General features: G+C 41.1%; 1 protein-coding gene across 1 annotated transcript in view; it reads right to left on the bottom strand.

Annotated features, from left to right (window-relative positions):
- LOC105430078 (uncharacterized) overlaps positions 1–20,147 on the bottom strand; it is a 69,066-nt gene that overhangs the window by 25,361 nt on the left and 23,558 nt on the right. Inside the window, exon 2 of the mRNA XM_011643419.2 lies at positions 7,986–8,113. Within this exon, the coding sequence (XP_011641721.1) occupies positions 7,986–8,113 (128 nt within the window). The remainder of the gene's footprint in view (positions 1–7,985; positions 8,114–20,147) is intronic.

The following is a 20,147-nucleotide window of genomic DNA, read 5'->3' as shown; positions in this document are numbered from 1 at the left end:
AACAGCAGTTCCCCCGACTGGGTGTGCAAATTTTATCTCACCACCACGCGTTTACGAGTTCGTGCAGCCCCGCTGTACGTTTTTCCTGGTTTCTTTTGTTTCGTTGCTGTTCTATCTCGGCAATTCCTTGGGAGACTGAATAATGAGCGAGCAAGCATTCAATTTAGCGGGAAATACCACCGGCAACGACATAAGGATCTACTAGGTTGTTAAATTAATGGCGCTGTTGGCCGCTTATGCGCACGGAAAGGATACCTCTACCGAAGTTCTATTTATTCTGGGCGGAATTTTATTTGTTGCTGCCTGTAGTTTCTGTAGCGAAAAACTTGCGGATCTGTAAACGCCAGTTTCGCGCGCGCGTGCGAACATCGGTTAATTTTAGAGTTTCGGTTTCCGAAAACAGACTGAAAATCAATTAAACTAAAGTTGAAGTTAATCAACGTTGACTAAAACTGGCTCCGATAGAACCGAAATAAATTCTTATTCCGTAGTGTACATGACGTTTCGATATCCGCTATATATATTTTTCTCCGATGTTAAGAAAGTCGTATATCACAAAATTTTGCGGGGGATGATTTATGCGGAATTTAAAGAAGCCTTTATAATCCGACCGTGTTGCACGCATGTGCGCAGCTGTTGGCGCTCATATAATGATGACCTACGTGGCACTTATGCATGCCGCGATCGGCAACAGCTGCGATTTGGGCGATGAAGCAAATCCCGCGCGACGGGACGAATTCGATCGTTTTCACCCCGCTGTGATGCTACATGTACCGTGCCGTTCCTGCAACATGTCGTACACGGGTGCAAAAGTGCCAGACTATCTGTTCCTTCAGCGACAGTGATTTTTCCGAGCAAACGACAATTTCGGCCGATTCGAAAATCATAAATTCTAGCCGCGCCACCGCCGATCGAGAGCCCCGACGAGGGGCCGATATATCACCGGTCGAGGGGGATCGATGCCACGTCGGTTCCACGTTCTTCCTCCCTCGCCGTATTCGGCTAGGCGATGACGTAGAAGAAGCGCCGCCCGTTTTCGCGGTGCAAACGAGCTCGGCGAAAAAACGGGGCTGTGAACTACTGCGGGGAAAATCAAACAAAGTGCGCGCCGGTAATGTTGGCGTAGGAAAAATAAAGTCGAAAGCGAGAGAGAATGGATAGGGGGTGCAAAAATCGAAGGCTCCGCTGCGAGCACGGGGCCAAAAATATCGTGCAAACGAGTTTCTTCCGTATTTGTAGACAGGAAAAAGAGGAGGGTCGCCCGTTCGAGATTCGTCGCGCTAACGAGACTTCCGAATCAATTCCCTCTCGTAGACGTGAATCGGAGATTAGATTTATGACTTGTAATAATATTCTCGTTTGCACGATATCGGTCCATTCGCGACGGCCAGCTATACCGTGTTATGGAAATGCAAAAAGCGCGTAAAAACGCGTTGCATAGGAATTTTATGCAAACTAGTTGCCTGCACCTTTGGATCCCATTTTCTTTTTTTTTTTTCTCTCTTTTTGCGAATGATTTATGGTCTCGCTCTTTCTTCTCTTCAAGGCGAGCGATATCATTGCGACGGGCAGAAAAATTAAAACCGATTGCGCCGGATCGCAATTAAATCGGCAGAGGTTGCATTACGAATACACGCGTGAGTGACTCGTGGGTGTGCGTTCGTGTGCAATTTCGCCTGTCATCTCGCCGCGCGCGGCAGTCACGTTCGATGCAGCTTAAGCGCGCAAACTGTTACATACTTCCATGAAACGATTTATTGGTTCGAAAACGGCAGGCCGAATTGTTTTCTTTTCTTTTTTTTTTTTTTACTCCTCTTTTTCGCGATGAAAAACGCCAGCGCAGAGGCGCGTTATGAAAATCCGATGCGGCAAGCGCTGCGGTGGTCGTCGCTCAATTATCGCAGTAAAGTTTTAACCCTTTCCATCAGAAACGCCGGCTAAATTGCATGGCGCCTCATTACATTATTTGCTGCAATGATAAAATTGAAAATAGCTGGCACTGCGCGAGTTTACGCGTACGTACATGAAAGAGCAATTCGATGTAATTGTGTGTAATAATAATCTACACTTTCAATTATATCGGTGAGGAAGGGAGGAAGGGAGCTGCAAAGCTTTTAGTCATATTTGACGTAAAGCAGGATGTAATTACGCTCGCATATGTAATATGTTGTAATTATTCCCAATTTGCTTCTCAAAGCTTACTTCACGTGTCGATTATATTACTCGGGGACTCGCTGGTGCACAAAATTGTGGGCAGCGAGCCATAGCGTCGAGTGAATCGCGTTTAATGAAGCGCGCAAAAAACGTGAAAAGGGTACAAGGCGGCAATTTAGCATTAACAGTGCAGCAAGAGTCACGTTTTTCGTCTCCGCTTGCCGCTTGCAGCATCGAAATTGAATTCTAAAGAGACGTTTCGAGAGAAATCGGCGAAGACATCGCGAGATCTGACCGTTGTCGTTATATCTAACGAATTATTTATAATACATTTTGATCCCAAGTGCATTCGGGCAAAGTGCATTCGTTCCGCGAGATACATCGATGTCAGTGCGCGAGAAGCGACGATACTCGCAATCGAGAGAGAGACTCGTGAGGAGTGGCCGCGAGAAATGATGAATCGCGGGGAGGGGGGAGAAACGACGACGGAGAAAAAACGCGTTCTATTTTCCGGCGAAGCGATCGCGACTCGGAAAAATTGGTCCGCGCCCGATCTCGCGGAACTCCTGTGCACGTCAGCTGTAGGTGCCACGTCTCGAACGTTCGCCGATTTATCATTCTGACCCTTGTCATGATCTTACGTAGGAATGCCATATAACCGAAAGATGATTCTGCTAAAGGTATTTCCGCTAAAGCTCCTCCGACGAGATTGAACTCGTCGTTTGCGACGTTGTGACTTGGAAATATCCGCACTTAGCGCTGAAAATTTAAATTACGATGGATGGTTGATTGTTCATTATTTTAAAGTAGATTAAAATCAATGGCAAGTCTTAATTCTGTTAACGAGACAAGCAATATACTTCCTGCAGTAACATATTAGATGTTAGAACAGAAAATCCAATGATTTTTTTTGTCAAAGCCATAAGTCTCGACTCAACGTTGATTAAAATTCCGCGATTTTAAAGAGAGTTGCGCACAAAGAAACATGAGAACTACTCTTTTCTTTCTCTTTAATTCTCTTCAATGAGCAAGCCCGACACGCAAACCATCCGGTGAAGTCCGCAAATAAAAGCTAATCAGAAATCAGCGATAAAGCTTTGAACATTCGAAAGTATCTCGAAAAGAGTTGCTTATCCAACAGTAGGGTTGATATTCTCCTTGCGAAGAATCGAAATTATTCTCAAACGGAAATTGCAGAAATTTTGGAGCTCATTTAGATCCAAGATAGTATTTCGGCAATTGCATTACTTAGTGGTTTAATTGAATTCTGTAAAGATACAAAATTATTGATTCAACACGTACGTTGCTGAATCTCCTAGAAATTTTTCCGGAACACACTGCATTTAAAAAACTTTTAATGACAAAATAAAATAGAATTTAAAAGTATTAAAATAAAAATAAATCAAACTCGTTGTTTGTGCTAAGAGTATTTATAAATAAACAAATGTTAAAGTTGTAAAAATTACATATAAGATTACAAACGTCTCGAGCTTAGATTAGATAAATAAATTTAGATAAATAAAATTTCTCATGTACGAATTTCGATGCAATTGATATTGAAATATGATAATTATGAAAACGCAATGAAAAAGCTTCGTGAATGAAACAATTTTTGAATTAACGGGACATCAGTCGATCGTAAACTTTCCATCGTAGAAATACCTCGCGGTTTTTCTTATCGGTTCTAATCAAGATTAATAAAAATAGCGCTTTGATATCGGCGTGCACGAAAACTTGTCGCGTAAACTTTCCGTTAACTTCGTACGCCCGTTTCATTCGATTCCGCATGATTTTTATCGGTGGACGAATATTAAGCTATCGCGCCCTCAAACTGAAATATATACCGCAGCCATCCAATCTCTATGCAGATGCGAGACGAACATGTCGGATCATGCGCGAGAAAAAAAGAGTATGCCATCGAACGGCAGATAAAGAGAGCAGCCGTCCGATTTTGGTGGCAAAATCAAGCTGGCTCAGTGGAATCTCTTATTCCTCCTCGCGTTTTCGGTATCCTCAAATTTATCCGCGATACTTTCGTCAGTGCTCTGAGGCGTGAATGTCTTTGAAACAGAAAAATCTCAAGAAAATAGAAATATTGTTGCGGATTTTTCAGCGGGGAAAAAACAATCGCACGATCGTGAAAATGTAATATGGAAATTATTGATTATTGTGGATTGTTTTATCAACAAGGCGTAAAGGCTGTGTATATTTTTCGAATAGGGAAATTATGTTATCGACCAAGTTTGACGGTATAAAAATAATTTTTATTTATTATGGAAAGGACCACGACATAATACTGATCATAAAAATGCTCATAACACTCAATGGCAAGTATTCCGTATCAAGGTTCCTCATATAATATAAATAGTCTCATAATAGTATATGCCTTTGAAACCTGAGGAGAGTATCCGGCGTTAATAAATAACGATGGCTCTGTAAACGCGAATGTCCGTCATTTAGAAGATTATTTTCACGACAAAAATGGCATCAGTAAACTCGGGAGACTTAACGGGAGTTAATAACTGAGCAGCTTCTTCGACATAAGAGTGCACAAATAGAATTTTTTAAAAAGCCTTAGACGATTTTTCTTCGAGGTAATTTTTATGATTAGATTAACACATACACACACACACACACACACACACATACACAACACACACAACACACAAAATATCTCTCTTTACTATAAAAACTTTCAATAAGAATATTGAACATTGGAAACTATGGACTGTTAAATCAATTCCATAAAAAATAACTCTTATTTGAGAATCATTTTTGTAACTGATTGTTTTATAAATAAATACAAGTGTATTTTAAACATTCCTATTCTCAGGCAAATACGTTGCATCAATTTGTAATGAAATTTTAGAGCAATTTTTGAAATATATTTTTTATATTAGACAATCAGCAGAAAAGCGGTCATTTAAATATTAGGACCATTCCGATGCTTTGCTTTTACAACACGAATTTCAAACTTTATCTCGCGTGTACTTCCATTTTAACTCGATTCGAGATAATTATACGTCCATCGCACGTTAATAGGACGCTGAGCGATGGCGATCGGTTTTTATCGACGCAATGGATCAAATAAATGGATTGAATTCAAAACATTAAACGTTTCGCCAAAAGTTTCGTTTACCAAATCGTTACTGTACTACCGTAAATTTTCGCAAAAAAGGAGAGAGAGAGAGAGAGAGAGAGAGAGAGAGAGAGAGAGAGAGAGAGAGAGAGAGAGAGAGAGAGAGAACATTTCTACGGCTGAGGTATATAGACGAAGGTCTGTCACAACCGATAGCGCAACTAAATGTTAATTAATACGTCATGATACATGCAACTGGCACTAATTTGAAGACTAAATCGGAATGCCCGGTGGTGCACTAAGGGGGAGCGACGCGCGTAATAATGCAGTGCCTGCAGTGAATGCATCTCGGCGGCCCGGAGGCATCGAACTCCGCTTGGCCAGTTGGAGATTGTCGGCTACTTCGAAATCGAAGAGACTTCGAAGGCCGGCGGCCGCTATCGCGTGCATGGAAAGCATTTAATTACAGATGATCGGCCTCACTCGCCGAGCTTTCGAATTCAATATACGGAATTCAATACGGATTCAATAATCGCTGGCCGCCGCAAGATTGACAATTAACGTTCGCCGATTACGACACAAAGGCCAGGTTCTTTCTACACTTTTTCCATCTCGTTGTCTTTATCGCGAAAGATTATACAACGAGATGGAAAGAGTAAAGAAAAAAAGAAAAGAGTATCAATTATCAGGAGTAATAATTTAAATTCGCGTAGAAGAGAACTGATTTTTAAAAAGTTCATATTATTTATTTTCTACTTAGGTTAACAAAAGGTTAACGAAATAGTAAATACAGAATGAGTAAAAATAATTAATATTTTGCAGAGATATATTAATTTTGTCCGCCTTATTAACCTCGACTGATAGTTCTTTCTTTTTCATTCTGTTAATATGGAATCGGGGAAGGACGATTCGATTCGTTACGTGTTCGGTCGATTTCTTTGAAATGTTACTCCATTTGGATTTGGCGTGCGAATTTCCATTTCGAACATTCTATTCCCGCAGCGCAAAAACGAAATAAGGGAGAGGGAGGTAGGAAGGGATGAGTCGGGAAAGAACGAAGATGATGGAGCAAAGCCGAGAAAAAGGGCATGAGAAATTCATCGCGGATGAGCGCCGCCTCACTTAGCTCGACAAAGGGCAACGGGCGGGCGGGATCCGGATGGGGTCTCTATCGTTATGCTGATTAGATCGTACCGTTTTATTAAGACGGCGGGTGTAAACTCCAAGATTCATAGAGCCACGAGGAAAATGGTTTCCGTGCCGTTTCACCCTCAACGAGACGGAGTTTCCAATCGTTTCCCATTGTCACAGATATAGACAGACCATCATCGACCTCTACCTCTCGATTCTCGTAGAACATTCGAAGTAAATTCCAGAGGATTTTATTATGCCCAGAAATCTCATTTGCGTCCTAAACGTACGTACATAGGCCATTGAGCCATCCTATTCGAATGGCGAAGTAATATCGATCGTTCTTGTCCCAATAAATTCCTCGAGTTTATTCCTCGAGCTTTTCGTCGACTTTATTTTTCGAATATTATTTTTTCGACGCAGATGTTTTTGCCGCCGTGTTTTTCATATTTAACGAAAAGCATTACGAATGCTTTCGTATGCTATAAAATATTCAAGATAATAAGAACAGGCGAGAGTATTAACTTGGAAGAAAAGTTGCGGTTTTTCTGAACGAATTACAAGCGCGAAATTATGCATCTAGTTTCGTTTCCAAATCTGAAATCAGCATTGCGTTCTCTGTTGTGCGCGATGAGTGGAAGGGATCGAAAGATTTAATAATGCGATTTACTTCGTCCGAGGAAAGAACTCGGCTATACGTCACACGGGACAGGTAACGTCTCGGAGCTGGATAATTTCATAAATTATTACATACACGCTGCGAGAGAAGCGTAAACATTTGCAATATGCGGTTCATGCAGAAATCGGGATAGCTATGCGAATCATTTGCATACCTAACGTGTTGCCTAGATTCGTATTAACAAATTAAAATTGCATCGCTTTGCACCAAATAAATAATTATAAAACGAATTAAATTAAATTACGGACGTATACATGTTTAAATAAGCAAGTGCTCTGTCATGTTAACTCTATAATTAAACGTTCAAAATATTCGAGCGCCATCGATTCACTGAATTGATAATTTCGAATTTATTATTTAGGCGATACGGCTCTTCGAACTCCACGAGAGTTACTTTTCTAAATTTTCGAAATCCTTTCAGTCGATACAAAAGTTCCTCGCGGTAGCCGAGAAGAGAAGCTGGAAGGCTTTTTTGGCGAACGAACGTGCAAGCTTGCAGAAGACTCCCGAGCCAATTTGCGCGGACTCATCTCATAAATCCGACATCGGCGGAGGTCCGCCGAGAGGTAAATAACGTCATTCGTTATAGGCAACTTTGGAATAATGTCAAGCGATCGTTGGCGCCGCATCGACGCCTATTTTCGCGAAAGAAATATTTATCTTTTCGCAAAATACTCGGCAAAGCTCTTCAGTTTCCAGCTGCGTGAGTGTTTCAAATGCTGCAATTTTCAACGTAAGGCCGTAGAGTAAGATTTTTATTTCTTTAAAAATAATTAGTAACGTTTCGTAAGATGGCGTTACACTCGCAAATCGTGATTACGCTCGAAAATACTTTGTTTAATTCGATAAATTGACTGAAAAAGTAATATATGTATATATATATATATATATATATATATATATATATATATATATATATATATATATATATATTGTACTTACGATGCACCACTCGTCCGAGGATGGGCATTCCATCAGCATGTGTGCGGTGTAATTAATGCACGGTGTAATGCTGCCGACTCCCTCGTTGTATTGTCCACATTTGTAACATCTAATACCGTGCGCGACACCTGCGACACATACATATAACATTTAATCGTCATCGCGAAAATCACGTGGAAAGCATGCCGCTGCCGCGAAGAATAATACTAGTAATAGAGAACTAAGCGACGAGCAATACACAAAATATAAAACGCGCGAGCGACACGAAAATCGATTTTTCTGATTCTCCACTCGCGCCGTATGTCGCGAAAATGATTCGCGATGGCTGAAACAGGCGGCAGATTCGCATCTGGCTCCTCGATATTCGCGATTCTTAATCTCGCGCTCGCGCGCGGCTACGCTACTGTAGGATTCGAAAATTGATGGGACCCATAAAACGCTTAATCGCGCCTCGTAAATGCGAAAACTCGGGCGTTCTGCCCAGCGCCGCATATTCAGCCCCGCGCCGAGTAATAGCGCCTCGGCTCGTTTTTCGCGAACTTGGTTCGAATTTCATAATACCGGCGACGTGCGAGGGAAAGTTTTATCGTGCTTTTTCGCGCCGGACCGATCGAACTCTTTTTCGCCGGCAAGGCACGTCCGTAAAATCGGGAATTTATGAGGCGGCGCTAAGCGCCGCCGTCGATTCCAGATGAAACGCTACCGAGAGATCGCGAAGGATTCGCCGCTCGCTAGTAAATTAAGCACACTCGCTTCTCAATCACGACACGAGAGGGATGGAAGGAGCGATGAGACGTTGCATTCTTTCAGCATCTTTTAGACGGAAACCTAAGTTCTTGTAAATTTCAAATTTGCCGAATCATTTTTCAAAAAATGTTTATTTAAAAAAATTTATTTATACACAATACGTTTATTATTTAAAATAATTAATGCGTACAATATTGATGTCTTGTATTATTAATGAGGATTTTTTAATAATACTCGCTCGATGAATTTTTTCGGCAAACTTGATTCATTATTTCAACGTTCGAGATAAACTTTAAATAATTTAATTAATTAAATAATTTAATTTATTTTGCTGTCTTTAAAAAGAACGAAAATGACAAGAAAGATATAACGGGGATAATAAAGCGTTTTAAGTATTCAACACTACAAATTCGCGGTGAGTCTGTCCTCCACTGAGCTTCAATACTTCCTAACGCAGTCTACAAGAGAGAGAGAGAGAACTCCCTCAGCATACCCTTGAGAGGTGAACCACCGTGGAACCTCGTTAGAACTTTATGAACTTGCGAGTTCAGCCGCAGGCCGATGTTTCGCAACACCGCTCGCCGCGGTGTTGATTCGGTCCTTGAAAGTATTAAGATCGTCCGTTTGCACACATTCATTTATACGTCATGCCGCATTAAATTGAAACTGCAAGACAGACGAGAAAACGTCATTCGGCATCCGGGAAAGAGATATATAACTCGAATAAATCTTATCCGTCCTGTATCTTATCACAGAATCGTGTACCTAATAAGAATAACAGGATTTTATTATATATCAAACGACTTGTAAACAGGAAACTCGCACAAACGTAAGAAAGAAGAAAATTGCGTTTCTTTCTCGCGACCTTATTTCTTTATTGGTTCGCCGCATCGTCACGGCGAAGAAAAAATATATGATATACTAATCTGGAGCGTAGATTTCGAGAAATTGCATCGCGTAAGCTAGGCCACAAAAATGATCCGGTAACCGAAAGCAAAACCGAAAGATCGATTCGGCGATGCCATTACGTGCGAAACCGCGGGAGTCCAAAACGATGAGGACGGATCACACAGCACCCGCCCGGCATCAGGGATTTTTTTGCCCGGTGCAGTTGTTTTCCTATTTCCAATAAAATATTTTTGTCGCATTCTAACCGAGCACCGGACCCATCCCGCGTCTCGGAATCGACTCAATAAACAGGCAACTTTTCCAATTTTCTACGAATCGCCCATTTGGAATTCGATACACCAATCTGGCAAATCCTTAGCACGATTATACGCCATCCGCTTCCCTCTAATCTCCCAGAAATCACCCCCCGTAGCACATCCATCCACACTGTATCAACAGACAATAGAGGCTCGAGATATAGTTCAGCAAATTAATAATGCCTACGTAATTCGATTCAGCAGAGCAATTAAAATAACCTTATGCGAAAATATACAACCCTCATCAGAAATCGAAATTGCGCGGTTACGATGTTAAATTGAATCGAGCCGAAATTACCGACGCGGTACCAAACGCGAACACAAATCGTTTCGGTGGGAGTTTCACTTTTGGGAGCTCTGGGCGGATTTTTCCCCGCGGTGCGGGAATCCCGAAGGGAAATCTGCTTCGCGGGCGAAGACTCGAGAGTGTTGTTTCGCTCGATATTGCGGACACGCGGGTCTGCGACGACGTGTGGCACTGATATATCCACGTCCCGGCGTACATCTCGCGGCTACGTGGCGCACGTTTTTGGCGGCGGAGACGCGTCACGTAAATTCGACCCGATTTTCGGAAGAAAAATATTGGTAGTAAATTTCACGAAGACGGACGTGCCTCTCTCTGTATCTTCCCGCCCTGCGCGCGATCCGGATGATTTATCTCGCCGCTCATTTTTTTCAGCGATGCGCCCCGCGCGCGCGCGACGTGCGATAGAACCTGCATTCTCGCCGGATACGGCGCGCAGTATTGATAGCGTGGCCAACGTGCCGAGAGATGTATTTTCCCCGTTGTCATTATTCCAGGGGCGGCGAGGGAGGCACGCGGCCGATGCGATCGGCCGGTTGCCCGAAACCACGTTCGATACTCTGGAGAGATTGAAACGGTCGTCCTATTGCAATTTCGCAAACCTCGAAGAATTAATTGTTTTCTGTATAACAATAATTTAAGTTTGCGGATTTTTTTGTATTTTTGACATATCTTACTAATTGAGGAAAACAATGGGAAGAGAAGGAAGATAGCCGAGTACTAATTGTAATGTGAATGAAAGTTCGTCTCATTTATTTTTATGCAGAAAAGACGTCTTTTCTGCGATACCTAGCGATGTTAAAGTTACTACGACTACGAATAAATTTTGCGCATTGTCGGACGTATTATAATATTGTTATTTTATCATTACCATTGTTAATTAAATGACATCAAAGTAGTTTAAATTTATTCGAGCTTTATTATACGAACTGAATGGTAGTTAATGTGCAACGATGCGATAAGATAAACCGTCTATGTTCCGCTCTGCAACTTTGATATCCTTTCGCAAATATTTGCCTTCGATCAGACATAATGGAGTCTGTACTGACATATAGCTTCACTTTCCTGTGAAACCGTTCGTTGCGTACACATCACCTGATCTCTCAAGATTTTATAATAAATCTCTTATTAAAAGATAAAGAATATTCTAAACAATCAAAGTCTTCAAATATTTTCTTATTTTGTGAATCGTGTACGTGATTCACAATAAAAAAATTAGTTTCAGTTACGTTTGTTCCAGCTATGTCAACTAAATCATATTGATTGAGACGACGACGAAGTAAAGGAGTTAAGACTGCAAGAATAATTTTCTTTTATAAGTGGTTGCGTCAAAGATTCGCTCCGGTAATCATCGGCAATGAAATTCGCGACTGCGGCCGCTGTTTCGAAAACAATTTAAACTTCGTCGCCCCGAGTAAGCTCAAGCGGCAATCGAGGAAGAACTCGAGCCGACGAGAGCAAAGTCACTGACGACGTTCACGAGAATTTCGACGAATGAGTTAACTGTTTGTTCATTTTCTAGCGCGATATAAAATAACCCTGTCATAATTACATTCCACGCAGAAATGAATAGAAATTAATATTTTCCTTTTCAAAATAATCGTAAAACATTTCTGCCGCGATGTAATCGTTTGTACAATTGATTATATTTGAATATTGAGATGTTACATAAAAGCTTTAAAAGCTTCATATATTTAAAAATAAAACAAGATTTAATGATAAATACCTAATGCGATAATTTATATGAATAAGTTACTTTAGTTAATTAAATAATTTTACTAACATTTGTGATGTAAATTGTACAAAGTGAATAAATCGAGATTATTTCCCATATTATTCTTTACTGGTAAAAATTCTTTATGATAAAAATGCGATGTACTTTCATGGTTCATGCCATTCAGATACCAGGCAGGAAGTTCAAAGAAGAAAAATCGTGGACGTGGCTCCTTTGTGGGAAAGGAAGTCCGCGATTCGCGCAGGATCGAAACTAGTAGAGAGTAATGTCATTACGCGAGCGGAAAGATTTCGTCGTCGTCATAAAGGTATCCGAACGGAAATGCCGATCTCGATGCCGTAATCGGCTTTGTGGCAGGCAACTTGCATCGGACGATGCCATCACGTAAAGTACGTTTGAGAGAAAAGTTAGCCTTTCTGCAGCCACGAAAGTCGTCGGTGTATCAACGCGCGGAATGAAGTCGGATTGTTACCCCGTCCGAAGAATGAAAGTAATTTCAAAAGTGAGTTTCGGGATAAAACGTCTCTCGCGGAAGTATTTGCGCGCGTTATAATATATAGAGGCTGATCTCTCTGCAAAAATGCGGAGAGATGGAATGGTAAATGTTCATCAAGTTTCGGAAGTAATCCACGAAATGCAATTTTACAAATATTTCTCGAGACTATCAGATTCTTTAATGAGAAGTTATTGTAAACAGATATTGTATAATTAATAATATTTAAAGTCAGACAGTGTAAAGAATAATAGTAGCATCAAAATTTTAATACAGAAATAAACGAACAACGGTCCGTGGCTTTAATGAAGACAAACTGTCGAGTTAGTTGCCGCGCCCGCGGCTCCGCATCCTATTCTGAGGAAGTCCAAAGAATTTCGAAACTGGTGGATTCCGAGCGAGGCATCTAAGTACTCTTGACTCCTGGAATTTCCCTACCGAGAGCAAAAGCCCATCTCAGACATCGGCGCGGTGTGACGCTTTAGGCATCCCGCTTGCATCTCGACACGATGGAATTTCCTCTTCCGCTCAACCGATCGATCGGGGATTCGCAGCATCCAATTTCTATTGTTGATCAACGTTTCACGTATATGATAATTATATTACTTAAATAGATTTATAAAACATGTGCAAATCCGACGTGACATTGTAAAATCACAGATTTAATTTCAAACCGAGTGTTGGACAATTAAATCACGTAACGATATATTTTGTAAATTTGAAAGTTAATATTTAAAATGTGCGTTCCTTTTATTGTAAAGAAAAATCAATATATATATATATATATATATATATATATATATATATATATATATGTACATTATAAATTTATAAAATTCGAAAGTCTTTAGAAAGAACAGAAATATTTCTAACTGGATATAGAAAAATACATCCAACAAAAGTACGTCGAAATATATCTCCAGGCATGATACTATTTTAAAGTTCGATAGATCGTAGACAAAACAAGACATGGCGTAATTAAGTCGATTGCCCGAATCACATGGCACTGTGATTCAGGAATGTGGCGAGGATAGCTACAGACGATTTTGAAACTGTAAGGGAGCTCCATAAAGCGAGACGTAAATGATCTGCAAGCCGAGAAACGGGCAGAAGGCACGGTCATTTCACGGGCAGTTGAGCCGATCGGACATTCAGAAGCACTCCGATTCGACAGTACTAGAAAACGAGATGCTCGCAAGATACGTATGTCGTGACCAGACGTATTTCTATCGATAGAAATCGCTATCGATAGGAATCGCAGAATGAATTAAGACGTGCGGCTATCGGAAATCTATCGAAAGAATCCCATAAACTTTTATCGCTCCTGAATTTATATTTAAATCACGATTACGTCAGTTTGATTGTGATTACGATGTCTTGGAAAAATTAACAACAAGATTTATGTTGGCGATTTTATAAAATATAAAAAATACGACATAAATAACAACGCAAATTATTTCAAGAAATTATTCTTTGCAATTCTGTTTTGTCTTCTTCCTCATCTTTTTTTATTTATTGCGTATCAATTCTCATATCTGTTAAAGTAAATATATCGATTTTCGATATCATTACAAAACTCATTAAAGTTAAATCTATTTTGACACTATTATCAACTAACAATCTCAGTAGTTACTAACAGTAGTGTCGAAAGCGGTGACCTTTCGATCATAACCGCTAAGACATCAGTCAACTCTTGTACTCGAACAAGTCGATGAGGTGGTCCTTGGTGGTGGCTTCGTAACTTATATACAGATACATCTAACTTAACTCATGTCAGCCAACCGTGTCAAAAATTGTTTCCGTCCAAATTTCTTCGTTTCTTTCAAGATACCAATTTTCTGCTGTGACGCTTCGCTGAATTTCGAAATATGCCAATCCCAAAATGCTAAAATAAGAGGGAATAACTATGCAAATCAGTGTGGATAATTAGCTGGCTAAGCACTCGCCTCGAAGGATCCTTGAAGTGTTGCTGAAGAACGCGATGACAACGTTGTTGAAGAGTGTAGGAGGGGAGGGCTTCCCAATACCGAGGTAGGTCCGTGACTAATCTGAATCTCTGGAATTTACCCCGGCGTCGTGAATACGGCCAGCAGCCACTTCAATATCCCGCAGGCTCGCCGAGACAAGCTCTTTCTATTTTTCTCACGAAAAGCCACCCCTCGCGCCGCCATGTCTCTTTATATTTTCCGCACCCTAGTCTTGCTCGCCTGAATAGCCGCTGTTATTAATAACCGACCGCGATAGGCTGTACTCTCGTGCTATTAATGTATTATTTGTACTACACGCGAGAAACACGCGAGTTTTCAAACGTTGACGAGTCAGAAAAAGACTAATCTAGTTCGAGCTGGAAAGGAATTATACCAAATAAAAATCGACAATTTTTCTTGAAAAAATTCTGTGGAATTTTTAATAGAAAATTCTAAGTTTACATTTACTTTAGAAAAATGTAAAGAATGAAAGAATGTCGCAGAAAACCGCAAAGAAGGAGCATTCCCTTCTTATCAAAATTATTGTTGATTTATCTATTTATTAATTTATTTATTAATTATGAAGATTTCACAAGAATGTAATATTAAAACTTATTATCAAGATCTTTAAAGATCGTTAAAGTTTTTTTCTTATAAAATCCGTTCACGTGTTACCTCGTCAAATGCGTCAAGTAAATAGTACATTTAAATCTGTAAATGTTGGATGCGATATACTCGAGCGGCATCAAGTTTGCATCCAAGCGATATAAGATTAGCTGCGTCCGAGGCGCCGTAAGCTTGCCAGACGTTGGGAAAGCAAGAGCGCCCATGCATAAAGCAGCAAGGTTCCCGGATGACGTTATGAGAAAACAGTCGAGCAGTGGACCCATCCTTTCTTGAAAATCTTGAAATTACGCTGTTTCCATAGGATTAACGCAGCCCTTTTCAGCAATTATTAATATATTCATTAACATACACTAATATGTACACTACAGTATTAGGCTGGCCGGACTCAAACATCATTCACTTCTGTCTGATCGCAACCGACAGTGAATCACTGACATCTAACTTCAGCCATGATCGTATCACGTCACACTCGACATAATCGTTACGTAATCGCCACTAAACTTTTTGACATAATAATTTTTCATCATAATTTTCTCATCTTTTCCAATTTTCTCGGCGGATCGTTCGGCAAAATGTTTCTGGTTGCTAATTCTGGATAACACTCATTATATTTCCCGGTGAACGGAAAGTAAACCGTTTGTCGCGCGACGCTGATACCGCGATGCACATCGTTTCGAGTGCAAAACGACTCTCGTATACATTCGTCCCGTTCGCGTTTCGTACCGCTCGCATAACACCGTACTACCGCAATGACCACTATGCAGGGGTGCTATGCGACCCCCTCGACGATAGGGATGCACTCGCGTGCGCGTGCAATGCGATGATGCACGCGGACACATTCTGTCCTCTTCTCACGTGAAATTCCACACGAGAATTATGTTTACTGTCCCAGGTTATCGCCATTATTGTAGTTCGTGACAATGTCGCTCGCATGCATTTCAGCAGTCTATTAATGCTTCCCTCATCGAATTCTATATAGCCGATAATTCCTTTTTTTTTTTTTTATACCTCACGCCCGATACGAATGCCCGATGTAAATAAAGTGGAGCAATTCATTTTGCATGCGTCGACAAGTACAAAAGTTATAAGAATTTGAAAATTTCACTCTCGAATCGCAGCAAAAATTCTCCAATAACGTTCTGAGTTTAATTTGCTTTGAATATATTGAATTTGCTGTCTAACTAACTAATACCTCGAAATAACTAACTAATTCGGTATTCATGGAACGTTACATCAAATCGCTATTCCATGGGGAGGATGCCTCCGCATATGTAAATTGTCGTGAAATTCATTTGGTCGAAATGATCAATAATCGTGTAACTTTGATACATATAAAACTTGTAAGGCAAACATGTGTTTTGTAACGTGACGCTTGTATAATGTTAAGCGTCACTCGTCATCTCTCTCTTTCGAAGAATTGCGGTTCCGTGACGTATTATCGACAACTTTACCCCTCTTATTCTCTCGCGTTACTTTTTCCATCACGAAAACGGGACGGGAATGAAATTTATCCCCATGATATTACATCGAAATTATTCATTCAGCGGCATAGCAATATCAGCCCCCTCATCGAGCAGCAATTATTTCGTCTAGACGATCAACGGAAACAAAAGGGAGAGATCAAACGAGGAAAAAGAAGAGACTCGAATCGAATCGAAGACGATCTCTCAAAGATTCTAATCTCGAGCCGGATATAAACCCGTCAAATAAAAGCATCGTTAAGATAACTAACGGGACGCTACGGATTGCTGGGTGGGTCTCGCCCAGTCGGGAGAGAGTTTGACGAAGCCCGGGTGGATTTCGGGGTGGGTCGAGGCCTCGGCTGGGTTGGGCAAACCGACCTAGATAAGTGAATAGTGAATGCACTCGGCGCGCCAGACCAGGCGCGCTTCCAGACTCCGTGCTGCATGTGTCCTCCGTGCTAAAAGTCCCTCTCCACCATTGGCTCGCGGCAGGATAATGTGATTTTGGAATACGAGTCGTTGGCACGGCATTATTCAATGCGCACGTGACGCCGAAGAAGGTGAAAAATTATGCGCGAAACGCCGCACGGAAAATCAAAGAACAAAGAGTCCCGAATCGCCGAAAATGTCGGGGTGACTGATTAAATTAATTAAATTATCGCGAGGCAGATAAATTATCATAACCGGGAGCTTTATCGTTATCGTGATATATGCGCGCGTACAGATTTATATTGCGATTTGCATTCACGCCCTCGGCGGAACGTGAACAAATGAACATTTGCGATTTGCTTAAGAATACTCCAGCGAATGAAATACGACGGGTGAAAGCTTCAACTGTCGGCCGGTCTTCCTTCGCGAATGAATGAAAATGGATACGTTGAAAATCGCGGCGATCGCCGGCCAAGATAATCTGCCCGAGATTCAGTCAGCGACGGTAAATTAAGCATAGCTAAAAGAGATAAATGGTGCGAGGTAAGCCCAGGAGATAAACTACCGAACGGCTCGAATGGAAAAGATTTATCATGCGGAATGGAAATACAATTGAAAAACGCGTACCGATGATAAATAGATGTCAATGGAGCGTGACGGACTCTATAATGCATTCCCGAAAAACGCGTCGCGCATCGTTTTCAGTTAGCGGCAAATGACGCCGCTTCAATCAGATCCCGAATCACGTTTTATCAGCCGATTAAACACTCTCACCCTCACACATACGCGTTCGAATTTTCCGAACGCAATAAACTCAGCTCGATCGCGACTCAGCGGCTCGCGGAAGAATCGTTTAACTGTTTCGGCATGTGCGGCGAATACAATTTGTACACGTTTACTAAAATTACCGGCGGCCGGCGGCCCATAAAAAAGTCCTAGTCCTACTTTCGCGAAGCGCGCGAGAGAATCGCCCGCGTTCCTCGCTTTAAAACATTTCACTCGCAACAATTTCGATTATACGGGTTTGGCAAGATCTCCGAAGCTGTAGAGGATTGCCGCGGCGGCGACCGGTGGCGAAATCCGTTTGATCTCCGATCCCAGAGAGATGTGCCGAGCTCCGTTCGCCGGCTGCAGAATCGAGAGAGATCGAGAAGCCCCGAGAAAACGTGAGTCGAAACTCTGGTTCGGATTGGTACATATAATCAAATCTAGTTGGCTGCATCTCGCGAACATTCACGACGAAGCAAGTTTCACCGAGTCGGGCACCCGGCTTTTCCCTCCTCTCTCCTCTTCCTCCCTACCTCCTCGTCCCTCCTTCTCTCTCTCTCTCTCTCTCTCTCTCTCTCTCTCTCTCTCTCTCTCTCTCTTTCGGTGTCCGAGATTCAAAGTGTCAGATGGGATGGGATATCATGGACGCGAGACAATAAAGTACGACAGAACTTCCCGATGCAACTTCTGCGACATGAAACGACGAAGAAACAAATCGCGACCTGACGTTTATCTTTCGCGTCAGCTTGTCTCGCGCGCCGTATGGCATCATCTTCCACAGTGGACAGAGTCTTTAGAGAAATATACTGCATCCCCCTCTCCCTTGGCTTGTATAGCTTGACCTCCTCCGCCAGTCCGAGATATTCCATGAAAGTCCGAGGATCCATGAAAAATATTTAACCCGTCCGTGCGTCGGCGTACGTCTAACGGGGGGATGATCGCGAACGGGAAATTACGTCCTCTTACGCAATTTGTCACAAGCCACAGCAGGAGATGCTGTTTTCTACCGGCCATTTCTCTGAGCTAGCGTGACATGAATTCTAATCTCGTTATATGTTATACGTGCGCAACTTCGTTACGAGCGATACGTCGCGAAAAAATTGCGACGTCAGGCCGGTTTTAATTGGCTGAGGAATAATATATATATATATATATATCGTTCTCCGTTTTACGTTTCTTGTGAACCGGTAAAAGAACTTTGTTCGGCCTGCGGCTAGCCGTGGTTCTACTAACTACCGCGAGCAATTAAGAACAGTCGATAATTAACCGGGTAACTCCCGTCGGGGATCTTTCACGCACGAGGAGGAGCGATGCGGCTTTGGAAGCAATTCCAAAGTAGGGCGCGCTCATTAGAGCCGCCCTTCGCTGGAAATCCTTTGAGAGTGGCCCGTCTCTTCCCCGATTAACTCTCGTTTAGTTAATTAATCGCGATTCAACCGCCGAATATCACCGCTCTTTCATATCTCGCCACTCATCGACGTCGCGTTTTCGCTGTGATCGTTTCTGCTACTCGACGAAGCGATATCACGAAAAATTTAACGTTATATAAATTATATTATTAGTTATATTATATAAAATATAGTATAATTAATATAAATTGATTAATTAAAATAAACATAATTAAATCAAAAAGTATATAATTTCAAAAAAATTTATTAATGGCATTAAAGAAACAATTTTGCCTCGTAACGCGAGACGCGGGCTGAACTTTCGTTATTAATGAAAAGTTAGTGTCTTAGCTAGTGTGGGCGGTCGAGAAACGGAATGGCAGAGTGTAGAAATGCAGAAGCAGTCTGAAATTCATTTTGCGTGTTCGCACTTCGTGAAAACGTTGCGTCGCATTCGGGAAAAATTCTGTCAGGCAACCCCACCGGGAAAAAAAAGTCTGTAACGTTTATTCGATGAAAATTGTACAACGAGACCGTTTTGTTCGTTTATTTTTCCAGATGCACGTGATATTTTTAATGTATTCTGTCTGGGATATTTCACTCGAAACTAAGTGAGAAATAATAAACTCGTGACAATTTGACAGTCCTCGAATTATTACATTTAAACAATATTAGTCAATATAGGAAAAAAACCATCATTAATTAAGTTTTAAAAATGAACTTGAGATATATTTTACTAGGAATACGTTACGGGAAATTAATTAATTAGAAATACAGCTGCGTATATCTAAAATATACAAGATACTCATTTCTGAAATGTAAAAACTAGGTCAGTACACATAATTCAATGAAATGAGTGTTCTATATGCACATAACTACTCATTTCATTTTAGAAAAGGTAAAAGAAACTCCTGTCAAATAAAAAAATTAACAGCAAGGAATTCTACATACAAGAATAAAAAAATAACCTTACTGTAAAAATTAAATAATTTGTAGATTTTTGGAAAAGAATAAGAATATGAAAATAATTTTGGAA

This window comes from Pogonomyrmex barbatus, unplaced genomic scaffold (genome assembly GCF_055798465.1).
Source record: "Pogonomyrmex barbatus isolate J1 unplaced genomic scaffold, ASM5579846v1 scaffold1, whole genome shotgun sequence".
NCBI lineage: Eukaryota > Metazoa > Arthropoda > Insecta > Hymenoptera > Formicidae > Pogonomyrmex > Pogonomyrmex barbatus.
This window is presented reverse-complemented; position numbering and strand designations above follow the sequence as displayed.